The sequence below is a fragment of the Glycine soja genome, chromosome 4, assembly GCF_004193775.1.
Source record: "Glycine soja cultivar W05 chromosome 4, ASM419377v2, whole genome shotgun sequence".
In the NCBI taxonomy this organism is placed as follows: domain Eukaryota; kingdom Viridiplantae; phylum Streptophyta; class Magnoliopsida; order Fabales; family Fabaceae; genus Glycine; species Glycine soja.
In genome coordinates this window covers 3,877,868-3,894,673 of record NC_041005.1, presented here as the reverse complement: position 1 = coordinate 3,894,673, position 16,806 = coordinate 3,877,868, and the positions used below count along the sequence as shown (strand labels likewise).

General features: G+C 35.0%; 1 protein-coding gene and 1 pseudogene across 2 annotated transcripts; one reads left to right on the top strand and one right to left on the bottom strand.

The window, feature by feature from the left end:
- Positions 1 to 1,891: 1,891 nt before the first annotated feature.
- Positions 1,892 to 10,111, top strand: LOC114408795. Of its 2 annotated transcripts, XM_028371964.1 has the most exons (8): positions 1,892 to 2,169; positions 2,284 to 2,325; positions 2,583 to 2,711; positions 3,573 to 3,808; positions 5,448 to 5,484; positions 6,004 to 6,061; positions 6,146 to 6,270; positions 9,747 to 10,111. In XM_028371964.1, exons 1-7 carry the CDS (start codon positions 2,071 to 2,073, stop codon positions 6,223 to 6,225), a joined length of 681 nt encoding a protein of 226 aa, XP_028227765.1. In that variant the 5' UTR covers positions 1,892 to 2,070; the 3' UTR covers positions 6,226 to 6,270; positions 9,747 to 10,111. The 2 variants fall into 2 exon arrangements, with proteins under 2 accessions (XP_028227765.1, XP_028227764.1); XM_028371963.1 differs by lacking the exon at positions 9,747 to 10,111 and having other exon boundaries at positions 1,893 to 2,169; positions 6,146 to 6,505.
- A 674-nt stretch (positions 10,112 to 10,785) lies between these two features.
- Positions 10,786 to 15,416, bottom strand: LOC114408796 (annotated as a pseudogene).
- Positions 15,417 to 16,806: the final 1,390 nt, after the last annotated feature.

Sequence of the window (16,806 nt, the reverse complement as noted above, 5' to 3'; positions counted from 1 at the left end):
TTAAAATGAGTGAATGTGAGAAAGAATAAAAAGAGTGAAAACCTCAAGATAAACTTACACATTTTATATATAGGAACAGAAGGATATAATTTCATGAGTAAAATTTGATTTTAGTTCCCAAATTTTAACTTTGACTAATTTAGTTAATTTTATCAAAAAAATAGTTATTTTCATCCTTTCTTCAGGTAATAAAAATAAATAAATCTTATAAATAGGACGGGGGAGTATTATGTATATGTGATTTATTGCCTATGCAAACATTTTAGAGGTTACATTTTTCAATTTTTGAGTCCATAAAAAAATATTTTAAATATTATACTTTATTGGATAATATATAAAATAACATTAGAGAAACATAATATCATGGCTTAATAACACTAAAGTTTAAAATAACACATTTTTATAGGTCTTTAACACTCGGAGTATACATAAAAAAATTATAATACTTAGGTCTAAGTTACAACAATACACAATAATATTCATTACAACAACAACAACAACGCCTTATCCCACTAGGTGGGGTCGGCTACATGGATCAACTTCCGCCATAATGTTCTATCAAGTACCATACTTTTATCCAAACCATTAATTTTGAGATCCTTTTTTATAACCTCTCTTATAGTCTTTTTAGGTCTTCCTCTGCCTCGAATTGTTTGTCTTCTCTCCATCTGGTCTACTCTCCTCACTACAGAGTCTACCGGTCTTCTCTCTACATGCCCAAACCACCTAAATCTATTTTCCACCATCTTCTCTACAATAGGCGCTACTCCAACCACCTAAGTCTATTCATTAAAAATAACAATTTAAATATAGGATAATAACGAAAATGACAAATATTTGAGATGATTTTTTTAAGGAAAAAACCAAAATGACATTGTAATTGATACAAGAGACTAAATCGAACTTTGTGCATTATGAAACGCGCATGGACAGAAAAAATAAAGGACAGAAAAATAGAGATTGAGTTCATGGGAATCCAACTAATTAGAGTTGTCATATTGGGAAAAAAACTCTTCTTGGTTAATTGGACCTTTCCGGTTGGAGAGAAAAAATACAAAGGGATTCTGAGACCCACATATTCGTTTGGGTCCCATAACTATGTATTTTTATTTATCCAAGTGAAAAGTCTAGTGAGATCCCAAACCTATTGAATCGATTGAGTTGTGTTGGTTTGACTTGACTTAACAGGTTAAATGATGAAAATGATTGATCTCAATTTTTACAGGCCATGTTTTTCTTAGTTCTTGGTTTGGCGTGGTCAAATTGTTTATTTTCTTTTCTTCTTAAATTTATATTATTTTTAAAATAAAAAATAATGTTAGGCCAAATAGGCATGATAACATTTAGGCTAAGAATTTACAAACCTAATCGGATCTGTTTGGTAAGGCCAAATTGGCCCAACTATTTTTAGACCAATCTTTTTATGGTCCACTTTGGCTTGACTTCACGAGCCATACGACTGACCGATTTTAGCAGCTTTACAACTAATGTTGGATTTGTCATGGGTCAAAAAATATAAATGTCTCAAACCCACTATGTCAGATATTAGCCCCGCTTGTAATTTGTGATTGTCCTTAGTTTAAGAAAATTTTACATACAAAAGAATCAAATACATATTTTTCCGTTAAATAAATCGTCTCTTCACATGTTAATAGAGTGAGACCTTACATTATTGTATGAATCTTATGTCTCTAAGCCGTTCACATATGTTAATGTTCCAGTGGCTATGTTTTAGCAAGTGAGGTCGGTTCGAATCAAAATATCCACGGTATGGGTTCATAATGAGCTTCCAACGGGCCCACTTTCTTTAATCTCTTCGGCCCAATATGAGAATTTTGTTAGTTACGTTTGGCTTGTCAATAATAACTAAACTAACCGCGTATTTATTACGATTAACAAAATAAAAAGTTTCATGAGTGCGGAAGAGTCTGTAAATCGCGACTTCGAATGGCGAGTTGCGAATAAAGCGAAGATAGGAAAAGTGCGGCAAAGGATGTGTGTGTGCTTGTTTCATTGTTTGCATTGTGGAGTCGGTGATCGAAGTTGTTGAATGCTATCTTCATTTACGAAATGAAGGAGGACGCAGAGAAAGATAAAGGCAATGACAACAATAAGATTTGGGGAGCTATTCTCTTCGGCTTCATTGGCGCCACCGTCACTACCTTTGCGGTGATTGCTTTTTCTTTAATTTGTTTTTCTCAATCGATCTTAGTTTTCAGATACGGATTTTTTTTTTTTTTTACTTTAGCGTTTAGAATATTACAATTGCTTTCGAATTTGTAGGTCGGTCAGCTGCGGAGGAGTGCTGAATGGTTCTATACTCAGGTACGGAAAGTGAATTCAAATTTGTTACGAACTAAAGGCATTGAAAATTTTAAATCTAATAGAGTGATTAGTAATTCACGGTATTTTTTTTTTATTCAATGAAACTACGCGTTTCGTCGTGTGTTATTAACATGACTTGCGTGTGAGAGCTGAAGAGTATAGTTTTTTCTCTTCTCGATCGTCTTGAAAGTAGCAGAGATTCAATTCACGGTGAAACTGAGTGTGTATGGTTTTGAACACGTTAATCGTTGTTGTAGTTATCGAGGACACAGTCATCGTGGAAAGGAGAGAGTGGTGGTTCTTTCCGATCAGCTTTTCAGGAAGAGGCATGGAGGAGGCACAATAAGCGCATGCAAGAGGAGTTAGAGGAGGAGATCGAAAGAGTGGTGAGTTTTTTTTCTTTTCTTATTCTCTCTACTTGTGTACTTTTTATCGTTATCTAAGGAGCCTCAATTTTGTAGTTTTCAGTAAATTTTAATCAATAGTAGAGGGGGTGATAAAAAGAGTGTGTTAGACACTTGGGGATTATGTTGCTAGCACTTCTCTCGTTATCCTTTTTTTTTTTTTTGTAACAACTCCTCTTGCTATCTATATGAAGTTTGCATTGTACTTTTCAAGTTTGAGACGGAAAGATGTGCCATGCTATATTTTTTCGGTAGGCTGAATCAGAATATTTTGGGAAGAAATCAAATTTTAATGCTTTGCAGTGAACCAGAAAGAAATGCAAATTTTAGCTTGCATGAATGTTGGATTGGATGGTTATTGTAGGCACCTTAGCAGCCAAGGTGATGTAGAACAATAAACCTAAGCTGATATGACTCATCTTTGGCTGACTAGAGTACTTCTCTTGGGCAAAGTAAATCTGAGGTTTTGAGGAAAAAGTAAATCTCAATATTATAATTATGCAGAAAAGTCTGAATAATACAAGGCGCTTAAAATGTGTTTATAATCAAAGATGATAACATTACTAGATAAATCTAAATGAAATATAAAATCTGAATCAAATATGAATTTTCTAAAATATGAGACTTAATTGAATCATATCTAATAGGAAATCTTAATATGATAGTATCTTCCTAAGATTAAGAAACATATAATTTTTTAAAGATCAAATCCCTAAAATTGATGAAAGATCTTTTCCATAATAGAAAATTCTAAAAGTTCTGTGAATATCATGATAATCCTTAAGTATGCTTCTTCATTCTGCATCACTCACCACTCAGTGATTTTCCATTTACTCTTTGCAGGAACGAATAAGGCGCATGCAAAGTGTGTTTAACAGAGAAAGGAATAAGTACAAAAGAAGCTATGAGAGCTGGAGGGAAAGTGGTCCTGGTGCATATCATCAGCATTCCCAAAGAGAAGATTGGTACTGGAAGGCTGATACATCCTTTAGAGACAAGAGGACTAATTATCGAGAAACTCCAAGAGAGAGTGGAAACTATGCATTATCACATCACTACTCAGTTTTGGGTCTTGACAGGTACTCACAGAAATCTTGGATAATGGTCCATCTAATATGTGGTTTCATAGGAAATACCATATTTTTACTTACATTACTTGAGGAAGTACAATATAGCTGTTCGTACTTCATATTATAGAAAAAAAAAATGAGATTTGTGTAGAGAGGAAGAAATGGTCTGATAAGGAGAACATTATTATGGGTCCCTTAATAATACATCCAGAGCCATTTAATGAGCAATCTCATTTTAAGCAACATTGTTGTTAAGATCACAATTAAGATTGTGAGATTGCACAATTCTGTGATATTTGGGGGCAGATGTGAGCTGGATTGGTTGCTGAATTGCGACTCTGTGAGATCACAGTGAGGATGATGATCTTGTCTGTAGAACTGCAATAGCTAATCCTATTTCAGGTGGATTTTCCGGGTCAGATTTTGTTACCTGATACGAAAAACCCAGCTTTTCATCCAATTTTCACTCCATTTCGTACATTTCAAAGCTCCTTCTAGTCACATGACGAGTGCCCTAGTTCCCCTGTGCCCTTCTTTGACTCAACCGTAATTGCTCAGACATTTATCGTTGTTCAAATCCTTTGGCTTTTGTTCTGGGTCACAGCTCTGCCTTTGGCTTCAGTTTCTCTTTGTTGTGCTCTCTGATGTTGGGATTGCTCTTCTCAGCAATTTGTGTGTGCCTCTGTTCTGTGATTTGTCTTTTGTCTATTTGCTCTTTGTTCTGTTCTCTTTCAAGAAAGCATGGTTTCAAATATATCTCTCTTATGAAAAACTTACGTTATCGCTTGTGTGACTAATTGCGAATTGCATTGATTCTTATGGTTATGAATTTTTAGTTTTAACTTTAGTTCAAATTCTATGGTGTGGTTTGAATGGGGGTTATTTTTCTTAGTTATGCTATGATATATGCATATGTATATGTTTAAGTATAATTTTGCATTGTTGTTAGGATCTTAAAATCTAGTTATGAACTTATGATCCTCTGATTACAATCTTTCAACCCCTCCCAATCCTAAGATATTGATTTTGACAACATTGTTAAGCAGTATGTAATTAAAAACTAAAACAAGTATCAAGTATGTGAGTTTGATATCTAATATCTACTAATAAATGCAACATGCAACATCCAACTTGTGATAGAACTGAGCATAGAATAGAGAAGGAGGAGCAGACCCAAGTTGATCATGTTTTGGACTTGACTCAAATGAAACCCACAGAATGGAGAGTTTACTCGAGGACGAAGAGGGTATTCCATGTGAAGGAGAGGCAGTTGTTAGGAGTTAGTTTTGTGTGACTAGCTGCTTTTGGGGTGAGGGGTCAGGTATTCTAGAGTAGTAGTATGAAGGGGCGTGGGGATCATTCTGTGATTGTGAATCTTTGGAGGAGTACCACGTTCTGGGAGAGGGAATGATATTTTTGTACTGTAACTTTGCGTGTTCTTTTTCTAATTCAACAAAGCCATCCTCTGTTATTAATTTCTAATCCCCTAACAACTTACAATGGTGCATCCATACTTTTGCTTGAATGTAACTTCATAAATACTTAAAGACCCATACATGAGTGTGTTACTATTTGCATGATAAGTTAGCATGCTTGTTTTACATTCATGATTAGACATTGAGTTTAACTTTCTTTTGATGGACCTCAGGTTTAGAAAAACTCCATATTCAGAAGCTGAGATTAAGGTAACTTATCTTCTTGTTACAATGCCTTGCATAATCAGATGCTAAGATTTTATCCACCAGTTACTGTATGCATCATACTTGTCTTGATAAAAAAATATGTTTCAGCTTCAGCTTCAGTTTCTATGATACGTAACATGTTACTGTAATTGAAACTTCGTTGATGGTACAAGATAAATGGTGGGTTTGAGCATCATTCTTGAACACTAGTTTCATAACTTTTCTGTTTGAAATTATTGAAACCATATAAAATGATGTCATGGTGTCATGTATGGTTTGTGCTTATTGCTCCAGAGTCCAGACAAATTATAAGCCTGCCATAATTCTTGAAAACTTGTGTTCTATCTTTAGTCATATAATTGTCATGATTTAGTCCTGATTTGATTTCCTTTAGTGTGTTCTTTCTTCATATTTTTGTAAATATGTTGGTATTGATAATTACTAATTGCCCTCTGTTATCTACATCACCTTGTTATTCTGTCTTCATTCATTTATAAACAAATTATCCCCTCATCTTTGCAGACAGCATTTAGGACCAAGGCCAAGGAGTATCATCCTGATCAGAACCAGGATAATATAGGTAGGTATAGACTTATAATCAGTTCATACAGCCTCAAGCCATGATGTTATCAATCACAGATCCATGTATGTGAAATTGTTACAGTGGCTGCTGAGGCAAAGTTCAAGGAAGTGTTGACTTCATACGAGGCCATAAAACAGGAAAGAAGGAACCATCATACGTAGTTGCCTAAATCTGCCCAACTATCCTGGGACCGGAAAGGATGCTAGGTATTCCAACTAATTAATAAAGTTCCTCATTACTTCATTGAATTATCATCCAGCTAAAATATAGTGGTGCTGTGAGTAAATTTTCTGCAATGATTAGAGAATTACATTATTTTAAAAAAATGAAATTCATAAAAAACAAGAGTATGTATTAATTATTTAGCATTCCAACCAGATATTTAATGTCCCTGTAAATGTAATGTGGTCTCAGTAGATTCCAGGGGGTTGTGTTGGGTCATGTCCTCTATCGCTCACATATATGTACTAATAATAAAAGAATAAGAAATCAGAATTAATTAAAAGTTTTTAAAACACATTTAAATAAAAGCCTTTAAAAAGAGTAAAAGACTCACATTCACTTTTCTAACATTATAATAAAACTTATTCAAATAAATAATAAATCATTTCGGCTCAAAACAAGGTCGTCCAAGATTTCATGCAATTAATACAGAAACCTATACTCCAATGTCACATCCTATCAGAGCATTGTGTTCCCGCGTCTTCTACCATGAGGTTTTTAATCTGCTCCCATGAACACAAAGTTTGAGATCATCACAGGATCCAAACACAAATAGCACACGGAGAGTGAGTTATCACATTCCTAATTAAGAGAGAGAAATGAGACAACTAGATATACATATCATGTAAATGAGATACAACTTACTTAAACATAGCTCACGTAATTTCACAACTTTGTCGCGTAAGATCACATCACAATACAGCATGTCTCATTCATTTTTGCAACATTCACGTACTCAAGGATTAAAACACAATATTACTAAATCAATCAATATCGATTAATAAACAAGCGTTATGCAACAATTACACTAAGACTTAATCCTATATGCAATGTGGTACCATGTCAGTGAAAAATTTCGTTGGGCGCTTAGAAGTACATAACAAGATAAACCACACACTAGTAAGTCAGGTCACTCTCACTAGGTAAAATCATAGGGAGATCAGTCAGGGTCACGCTGTTTTGCAAGAATGCTTCAACCATGTGGGATTAGCACATGCTTAAAGGAGCACTCAAATCAGGTGTATTTATCCCCAAGGTCTAGACTCCGAAGAGTCCGTCAGGGCTTCTCCCTCCTGATTCAAGTCCAATCCCAAAAACATTTTAGCACATAGACTCTATCTATGAATTATACAAAACACACGACTCCTCAATTGTTCTCAAAATAATTTTATCTCGTCGTGTTTGTGATTAAACTCGTCAAGTCCCATAGTGGTTCCCATCACAATACTCGCCGTGCATTAATTATCGCCCTTAAAGGGTCTTATAGTCGTGTGATTGTACAATTCATAACTCACAACTCAATGCATACAACATCTCAATGCACATACATATTACAAGTCAATACATACTTAATTTATCATACATTCAATCTCAATTACAATGGTATAATCCCAAAGTAACATGTTATCACACCTCATGAATCATATATATTTTACCTATGAACTATGTAATACATACAACTACTCAATTGTTTTCAAAATCATTTTAACTTGTCGCGTCTCAAAGTGATTCAACTCGTCGGATTTCCACAGTGGATCCCATCGCAATACTCATTGCGCAAAAACTCGTCGCCCTTAAAGGGTCTTATAATTGTGTGATTGCACAGTTCATAGCTCACAACTCAATACATACAACATCTCAGTACACATGTATCTCACCATTCATCACAGGTTCAATTTGTTACCTACTCACAATTTGAATCACCATTTCATAATCTCAATATAACAATTTATACAAAATATTTGTAACAACATGAGAGTAAAACCCATCAAATAATTTCACACAATCATATTAAAATCAATAAATCAAAATCATAGGTCAAAAATACGAAAACACCAAGAGCACTCAAGCTTATCAACCAATTCGTATCAGAACATCAATTGGTCTGTCAAACATAACAATATTGTATTTATAATCATAAAATAAAATTATAATTCAATAAACATCCTAAAATAAATCTCAATTTAATCCTCTAAGGATCCTTACACATGTTCATTGTAACCTCAATTATGATAAACTCATCCATTACCTCTAAGCGGGCTCACGTGTGTATTCTGACAACGATAATGGCATCTCTGGCAATTTCTTGAGATTCCTTAAGTTTTTCTTCTGATAGAGAGAGAAGGAGAAGAGATTAAAGCCTTCATTTTATACCGTCTTCATGCGATTCACTTTTCTCTCTCCATGAATATTATTTTGCAAATTCCAACCGTGAAGGTGTGTGAAATTGAATTTTGAACCATATGTCTAAATTTCACGATGATATGGTTAACGAGTCCGGGATCGTAGTTTTACTGGACATGTTTGGAGTCTTTGCGAGAGAAGAGAACGCCACGATTTGAAAGACACTTCTCTTAGCTTCAACATTTTTTCATAATTTCCAACGGTGAGAATGTTCGGAAATGAGTTGCGAACCTGATGTTAAAATATCACGACGATCCAACGGTTAACGAGTTCAAGATCGTCGCTTTACTAAGACAAGTTTGAGTGTATGCGAGAAAAAGAGTTTTGAAAGGAAAGAAAGAAAAACGAATTTGAGAGGTAGAGAAAGCGTAGAAATGTATCGTCAATCTCAAAATTAACTTAACATGTCTCTATTTATAAATAGGATAGTCACAACCTATTATTTACTCTATTTATTTATTTTTATTATTTTATAAAAAAAATTCTATTTTATTTTCTATCAAATGAAGAAATCAAATATCTTTTTTATTTTTCTTCAAATCATTATTTTGATACATTTATTTTTTCTTATTTATTTAATTATAAAAATCTTATCATTTTCTAAAATTATTTTTTTAACAAAAAAAACATTTTTAATTTATTTACGAATAAATGAAATATTACACATTCACTTTTTGTTACACAGTTGGAGCCCTTCAAAGTAGCCAAACTATTTTCTCATACAATATACATATTATGTCATACACACATTGCTTGCAGTATCCTTGTCAAACACTGTTATTACATATAATGTTAGTCACATCACTAACTCTTGGTTTGACGACCCATTCATTATCCTATTTTTACAAGATTAGGTTTTACCAAGAACGGAACGTTCATTCTTAGGCATTTTCACTTTGGTGTTTGGATTTTAACTGCCAACTTTATTTATCTATCGTTTTTTGTCAACCAATTATCAATTTGTCAGAAACTATCTCGTAGCAACTTTGTTTACCTATTTAAACAAACTAATGCAACTAGATTCCTGAATAGAGATTAGATTTGGTAAGTGCAAAAAACATAATTGATGGTAATAAAGGAAAAATGATGAAGATTCTTTTGGTTAATTTTTTTCTTTTCGTGTCCTTTTTGGTAAGGAAGCTGGATTGTATGTGTAAGGTGGCTTCCAAAACTTGGAATCTTAGCTTTATGTAGAAGATTATACTGATGATAGCAGTTCGATTCTGTTTTTAACCCTTCAATAGATAGAAGAATGTAACGCTTGTTTAACTAACAGATTTGCATAACTCGTTTGGCTTGTACGAAGTCTGGTAATCAAGTATTCAATTTTTGGCAACATGACTTGATTGAGTGGCTATGTCATTGCCAAGCGTCGAATGCCGAGTAAACATAAGAAGGATGTATACGGAAGCCTTAGAAAGAGGCAGAGCCCTAGACCCAAATGCTTTCCGAAGGTTGAAATATTATCCCAAACAGAAATTGGCATAATTGTTCTTTCCATTTTAAGATGTTTATTGGTGTCTCTTTTATATTTCTTATTTAGTTTTTTTAGTACTTCATTTGAAATCTTGTTTTGGTCTTTCACTATTATTTTTAATTCTGGGGAAGGCCTAAGCCCCAAAATCCCTAGTATGTTTTCAAGTTATTCTCTTAACAGTCAAAATTTGCATCAATTTTGGAACCAGATGAGCTGAATTTGAGGTGATTCTTTGGAAAAAAAAATGTAAATTATATTAAATTTAAAATAATACAACAGTAAACGGGACATACTCCGCAACTAGAGAAAATCAAAAATCTCCCTAATATAAGAAGATCTATATCAAGATGTTAAAACAAATGCAACAGGTGCACTTGTCTATACATAAAAAATTTAATCTTGCTAATAACCTCTATTACAGAAAATTGATAATCTTCAAAAATCAGTTTGTTCCTAGACAGCCAGATGCAGTAGACTATAATTGTTATAGCCAGACAATGAAATTTTCCTTGAACACCTGATGTGGATCTGTCCTTAATTAAAGAGTTAGTAATGCGCTACAAAGAAGTGAAACACTTGCAGAAATGAGCGTAAGCCCAAACTTGAAGAGATTTCTTCTAATGTATTCATAGACTTTGCCAACAAACTTAAGTGAGATTAGCTTGTAAAATTCCCAGAACTAAATTGAAAAAAAAGTATAGTAAATGAACAATATAAGAGTTTTGCATTTAATACTAGCTTTTCTTCAGCTTACATTTTTTATACAAGTTATGGCATGATTCTTGAACTTTAAGTATTGCAAAGAGAGGTGTTACCGTATGATAAACGATGCTCAAGATTTCGACTTTTGCAACTTGCATGAAATTATTTTTATCAAGTTTTCAATTAAATTCCTCAGGACCTGTATAGCATTTTATGATTCTCACTTTGAACTACGCCGTGAACTACACCTCGTTAAAAAAGATTAAAAAATAAAACTTTTAATCTAAAATTGACTTTACATGACACTAAAGCCAGGATGTTTACAAACGTCTCAATTGAACCCGTTAAATTTGCAAAGAATGAAATTCACATTTATGCATCCGCCGGGGGGATTCTGTAGTAAGTTGGTACAGTTGCAGTGAAGAACATCTGACGGACTCCTTCTGCCTTAATTATTGGCAAGATGATTCCAGATGCACTCTGACAAAAGATAAAATTGGTTTTTGCATTTAGAATGAAAGAGGGTTTTACGACTAATTATCTAGATTAGAGAACGAAGTACAAAATTGTTGCTACTTACAGAAATTAATCGAACTCCAATCCACATCCGTTTAGGTGAAGGAAATGGGAGCAGTAAACGGCCAACACTGTATATTGCAACAGCAAAGAAATGGAGAACCAGGCTCAAGGGCCGAGGGTTTAATCCTGAAAGCAAAGAGACTTGCCCTTCGGAGAATAGACCTCCAAGACTAAGATAATCGAAGCAAGCTTGGCGCATTTCCTTCCTTGCTGGGTCAAGTGATGCGCAAAAAACCTTGTAAAGGGCTCTTGCCAACGTATTTATTGTGGATGCCACAGGCTACAAATTGAAAGATTAAGATAGTTTAGGTAACAAGCAGAACGACGTGGCTTAATGATTGTTTTATTCATTTTTATAGTTCACAAAGGAAAAAACAAATAGCACAAAGAACTGGTTGCTTGAGAGCACATTACCTTGCACAAGGTATAAAAGGATTCTAGGTATTTGCAAAGGCTGGGTGCATCGTTCAGGTCACGCAAAGGTCTGAGAAGATTTCGCAACACTACTATATCGGATAATGCTACAGTCATTCCACCCCTGTTAGAGGATGGCGCATGTTGAATGCATCTCCCATCAACAGGGCTCCAGGAGTAGGATAAGGAGCTGCTGGCATGCTTCTGTTTGGCATTGTCCTGATGTTGCCTTTGTCCACTGCGGCTATGAATGCGTCATGAAGCTCGGGAGGAATCTGCATGAATTTCCCCCTTATCATTATCTGAGACTATTAATTGAGAATGTGAAACAAAAGTACTGCCATTTTTTAAATTGAAATACATTACGTGCCAAGGTTTAAAAAAAAGTAAACAATTTGTAGAACCTTTGGCATAAATGGGATACCTATGGAGCTACCACTGTCTTCAAATAATTTGTCATTTCACCATTGGAAATAGATGGGACCTTCTGACCAGGGACATCAACCAGACAACGGATTTCTGAACTACTTATCCGATAGAACAGAACTGGCGAAGGATCTCCCAATATGACATGGCCATGATTTGCACAAGGAAGTTCACAATTCTCCAATATTAAGCCAACGAAATGATAGGGAACATCTACCTGTGAACAAAGTATTATAAAATACCAGTAATGAGGAATTCTAGACTACTCATCTGTTCAAACATGACTAACAAGAACATAACCAGGATAAGGGGGGAAACTCTCCAAGAATAATAGCAAAATGTTGATTCACTGTATAGGAGTCTGTTACTTCATAGAGAGAAACCAAATTTTATTTGACTCTGGAAACAGAATCATGTATTTAAGCTTAATGAGCTGAAAAGTTAATCACCTTAGGATTACAAAGAGAACGGCGCAAGTTTGAGAAACAGCCATCACAAACAATGGTAAGGGGTGCACAAGCTGATAATTCTTGACTATCCTTCGTTTTGTAGTGCACACCTTTAATAACACCCTTCTCTTCAAGTAGGGAAGTAACTGTTCCTTGCTCCAGTCATATATTGTGAAATAAAAAATAATTAAGAAAATAAATACATACTTTATGTGAACAAGAAAGTACCTTTAGTTCAAGTTTAGAATGGTAGGTCTATTTTTCAATTATTAAATATTTTTCTGAATTTATATTGCCTAACAATAATGAGCACTTATAGCATATGGTTGCCTGTATGATCAAATATAGGGATACGACCTGATTGCATGAATAACTTCAAATCAAAGTAACATGATTAAAATATCTAGCCAAGTCAGTTCAAATGGCATCCACGAGAAAATATTGAAATGAGGTAAAATGATGTGCTTTTCAAAAACTAAATCCTGTGTAGTATAGTAGGCAGATGCAACCAATACTAAATGAAGGAAGAAACCAATACTTGGGAAGGGAGGCAGCCTTCTCTCTCATCCTCTGAATAAAACGCCCATTGTGAAAGCTTCTGCCAGCAACATCTGAGTGAAACTTTTCCAACGGATAAGAGAGTCGTGTGTGCTTCCCATCCTTGAAAAGAGCATAACCAAACACTTGCTGAGCATCAATTTTCTCCACACAATCTGCACCAACAAATTTATGAGTATTTCCAGCACCCATGATCAGCCACAATCTAGAAAAAAATATCATATGCCAAATGCACATAGTTAAGTTTGCACTACCTTCAAGTCCTAGCTCAATTAATTTGAGATAGCCTTCAGGTTGTAGCAACTCTCCAACAATTCGGTCTTGTTCACTCAAATCTCTTTCAATGACAAGTACCCGACGCCCATCCTACATTAGATAATAATTATGCTGTCAAAACTTAATAATGAATCTGTTTTAGAAAACAGTACTTAAAAAATCCCAAAAAAATGCCTCGGCTCTAATTGATCATCGCCACAAGTCCGCAACACAAAAATTACTAGAAAAAAAAGTTACTATATTCCTACATTCAGTTTCTTTTCAATCTCATATCCATTTTATATCACATCATTTATGTATCTATTAGTTTCTCTCTTTTTCTTCATTTTTTCTTTCTACCTTTCTCTTTCTTCCTTCTGTACACCCCAAAACTTTTTTCCACAAAAAAGGACGTGAGAAAGGTGAGGAGAGAACCAACTGGACCGCATAACCTAAAGTCCTAAAGTAAAGTTCAAGATCACAGATCCCCTTTCCCATGCACAACCAGAAAAGTTAGTGGTCATCTTTCAAAATTAATATTAGTATTAATTAATAAATTATGTAACAACTAACAACTACAATCAAGCCATATAAACAGCACCGTCAAACATAAATAAAGAATCTCCATCAGTAAAAGTTAAATTTCTGGCCTCACGTTTAAATTGGACGCATGATAAAGTAATAGTAAAAATCAAACAGTTTATTTCTGTCTCTAGGTAAATACCTCTAAATCTAAATCAAACTGTTTATTCATGGAAACAACCAGCAGCTTTAGATTAGAAGCAAAGATGCTATGCAAATGCAGCACCACCATCTTAAAATTGAAAACAATACAATTTTCAGAAACATGTATACACCTAACGTCTTGTTCATCCTAAATCACACAAATTATATCTTTAGCCGACAAAAATATTCAAACTCCAGAGTTTTCGACTTTCAAAGGCTTCAGGTGCAGGATCCATCACCTGCCAACTAAGTATTGTAATTTTTCTTCAAATCACGTGTTTTAACAATAAAATCAGAGACAAACGTAACATTAATTTCAAATCGCCGAAGCTACGAAGAAAAGCAATATTCCTAACATTTTTCTCTCAAATCTCAACAAAAGATCAAAATCAATAAGCACTACGAGAGCAACTCTCTTTAAACACTAGCATTGTGCCTTTCTCTAATAATCTCTGTTTCTATAACGATACAACTACATGCAACCTAAACTTAATTGATCCTACTCGCAAAATAAAGCCGTAATCAAAATTCACATCTGTTACTATTATCAACCAATCGAATTCGGTCATCGAAGAAACGACAACGCGTTTTTTGTCAGGTTTCGGATAAAACGCAAGAGGAAGGCGTAAATGAAGAAGAAAGCAGGCATCGAAATCGAAACAGCTTAAAAGGAGAGATCAATTTAAATTACCTTGCCGAGAGTGTGAGCGAGAACAGAGCCGGCAACACCGGCTCCGACAATGATGATGTCAACGGCGCCATCGCGACTTGAGGATCTGCATTCTCCGGCAGCGGTGGTAACATTTACCGCGCGGCGAGTGGCACCGGTCTCCGACGAAGCGCAACAATTCTTCCGCGTGAAAGCGAAATTACGAAGCGCAGCGAGGCTGAGCACGGCGCATATGATCCATCCGAGCACGTACAGGTCCACCATTGCGACGAACCTCTCGGCCACGACGACAACGGTGCGATGCTCTCTCTCTCTTTGTTTCTCTTTCTCGCTCCAGTTTCTCTCTTTGCTTCGCTGGCCGCAACGAGGATATGGATCTAGAGAAGAGTTGTGTTTGCGTGCGTGGCTCAAGAGAAGGGAGAAGTTTCAGGAAGGGAAATGCCTTTTATACGTAGACAGGGGGTGTTGGCCATGGCATGGCTCGTTTAGCTGTAGCTAAAAAGGAAAATTCGACAAAGCCTTTTCACGCTAGTTAGCACCCCCCATCGGTATTGCCATGGGACAACCCATCACTATTCTACATGACACCTTCATACTTCAATCATCAACTTTGTTGAGAAATCATGGTATCTCTCTTTCGAACACAAGAAAAGGAAACTAATGTGCAAACTAGTTACTAGTTAGATAAACAAAGATCATCTTTTTTATAATCCTTTTGTAAGTTGTCCCCCACAATTTAGGTCTTATATCAGGCATAGATCCAAAAGTTAATCATGAGAAGGGTTGAAATTTTTTTAAAATAAATACTAATTAAATTTCAAAAATACTTAAAACAAGTCTAAACTAATTAAACACCCTATAAACAAGCACTAACCAATTCTTAGACTTAAGGTAGCAAGTTTAAACACTAAAAAAATTCATCTACAAGAGTAAAAGACCATACAACAACAACAAATCATCAATATGTTGTTCTTAATATAAAACAAATGTAAAACAATTTATAAACTAATATAATCTTAATAAATGTAACTAGTCTGTAAAAAAATAGTGGACAGATAAATAAAGTTACATTTATCTTGTTCTTCTTCAGATAAAGATAAGCATACATAAGTTACATCAAATAGCGATAAACAATGGTGGATACCGACTTGTGAAGTTATGGAGTTTATTTCTATTTCAAACCATACTCCTCTAGTTGTCACCACTGAGTTGATAGTGCCTAGAGGTAATTCTCCATTTAAATTCAACAATGCTATTGTGGATCATCCAAATTTCTTAAGAATTGTTGCAGATGACTGAAAGCAAAATATTCATGGCTGTAGCATGTTCAAGGTCTGTAAGAAATTGAAAGCTCTTAAAGCTCCATTGAAAAATCTTTTTAAGCAGGAGTTCAGCAACATCTCCAACCGAGTGGAGCTAGCTGAGGCTGAATATGGGAGCGATGTGTGGAATTACAATACTTCTTCATCAGATTCAGTTTTGATAAAGAAAATCATTCAAATAAGGGATTTTATTATCTCAAAAGAGCTAAGTACGGAAGAGGCCAAAAAGAGGATTCAATCTTGGAGCACCAATGAACAATTGCTTGTTGGCAAAGTCTATGAATACATTAGAGGTGTCAAGAAGCCTACTGTTAGTTGGTGTTCTGTTATATGGAATCCAACAATCCCCCCTAAGATGTCTTTCATTCTGTGGCTTGCTAAAAGGAACCGGTTGCTTACTCTTGACAAAGTTGCTTTTTTGAACAAGGATTCCCTCTACCCTTTATGTTCAAATGAGGCTGAGTCAAATGCTCATTTATTCTTTGCTTGCAGGAAATCTCTCCAAGTTTGGGCTCACATTCGTCATTTGGCTCATTTCCGCAGGCGTTTCACTTCTTTACAGCGCATTACTAACTCTTTAATTAGGGGCAGATCCACATCAGGTGTTCAAAGAAAATTACGTTGTCTGGCTATAGCAATTACAGTCTACTGCATCTGACTGTTTAGGAACAAGCTGATTTTTGAAGATTATCAATTTTCTGTAATAGAGATTATTAGCAAGATTAAGTTTCTTATGTATAGACAAGCGCACCTGTTGC

Excerpts from the sequence above, each read along its gene's own strand:
- LOC114408795 (XM_028371964.1), top strand. The coding sequence starts at position 2,071 with ATGAAGGAGGACGCAGAGAAAGATAAAGGCAATGACAACAATAAGATT. Across the intron at positions 2,170-2,283 it reads CCACCGTCACTACCTTTGCG|GTCGGTCAGCTGCGGAGGAG; the intron begins GTGATTGCTTTT and ends TCGAATTTGTAG. Across the intron at positions 2,326-2,582 it reads CTGAATGGTTCTATACTCAG|TTATCGAGGACACAGTCATC; the intron begins GTACGGAAAGTG and ends TCGTTGTTGTAG.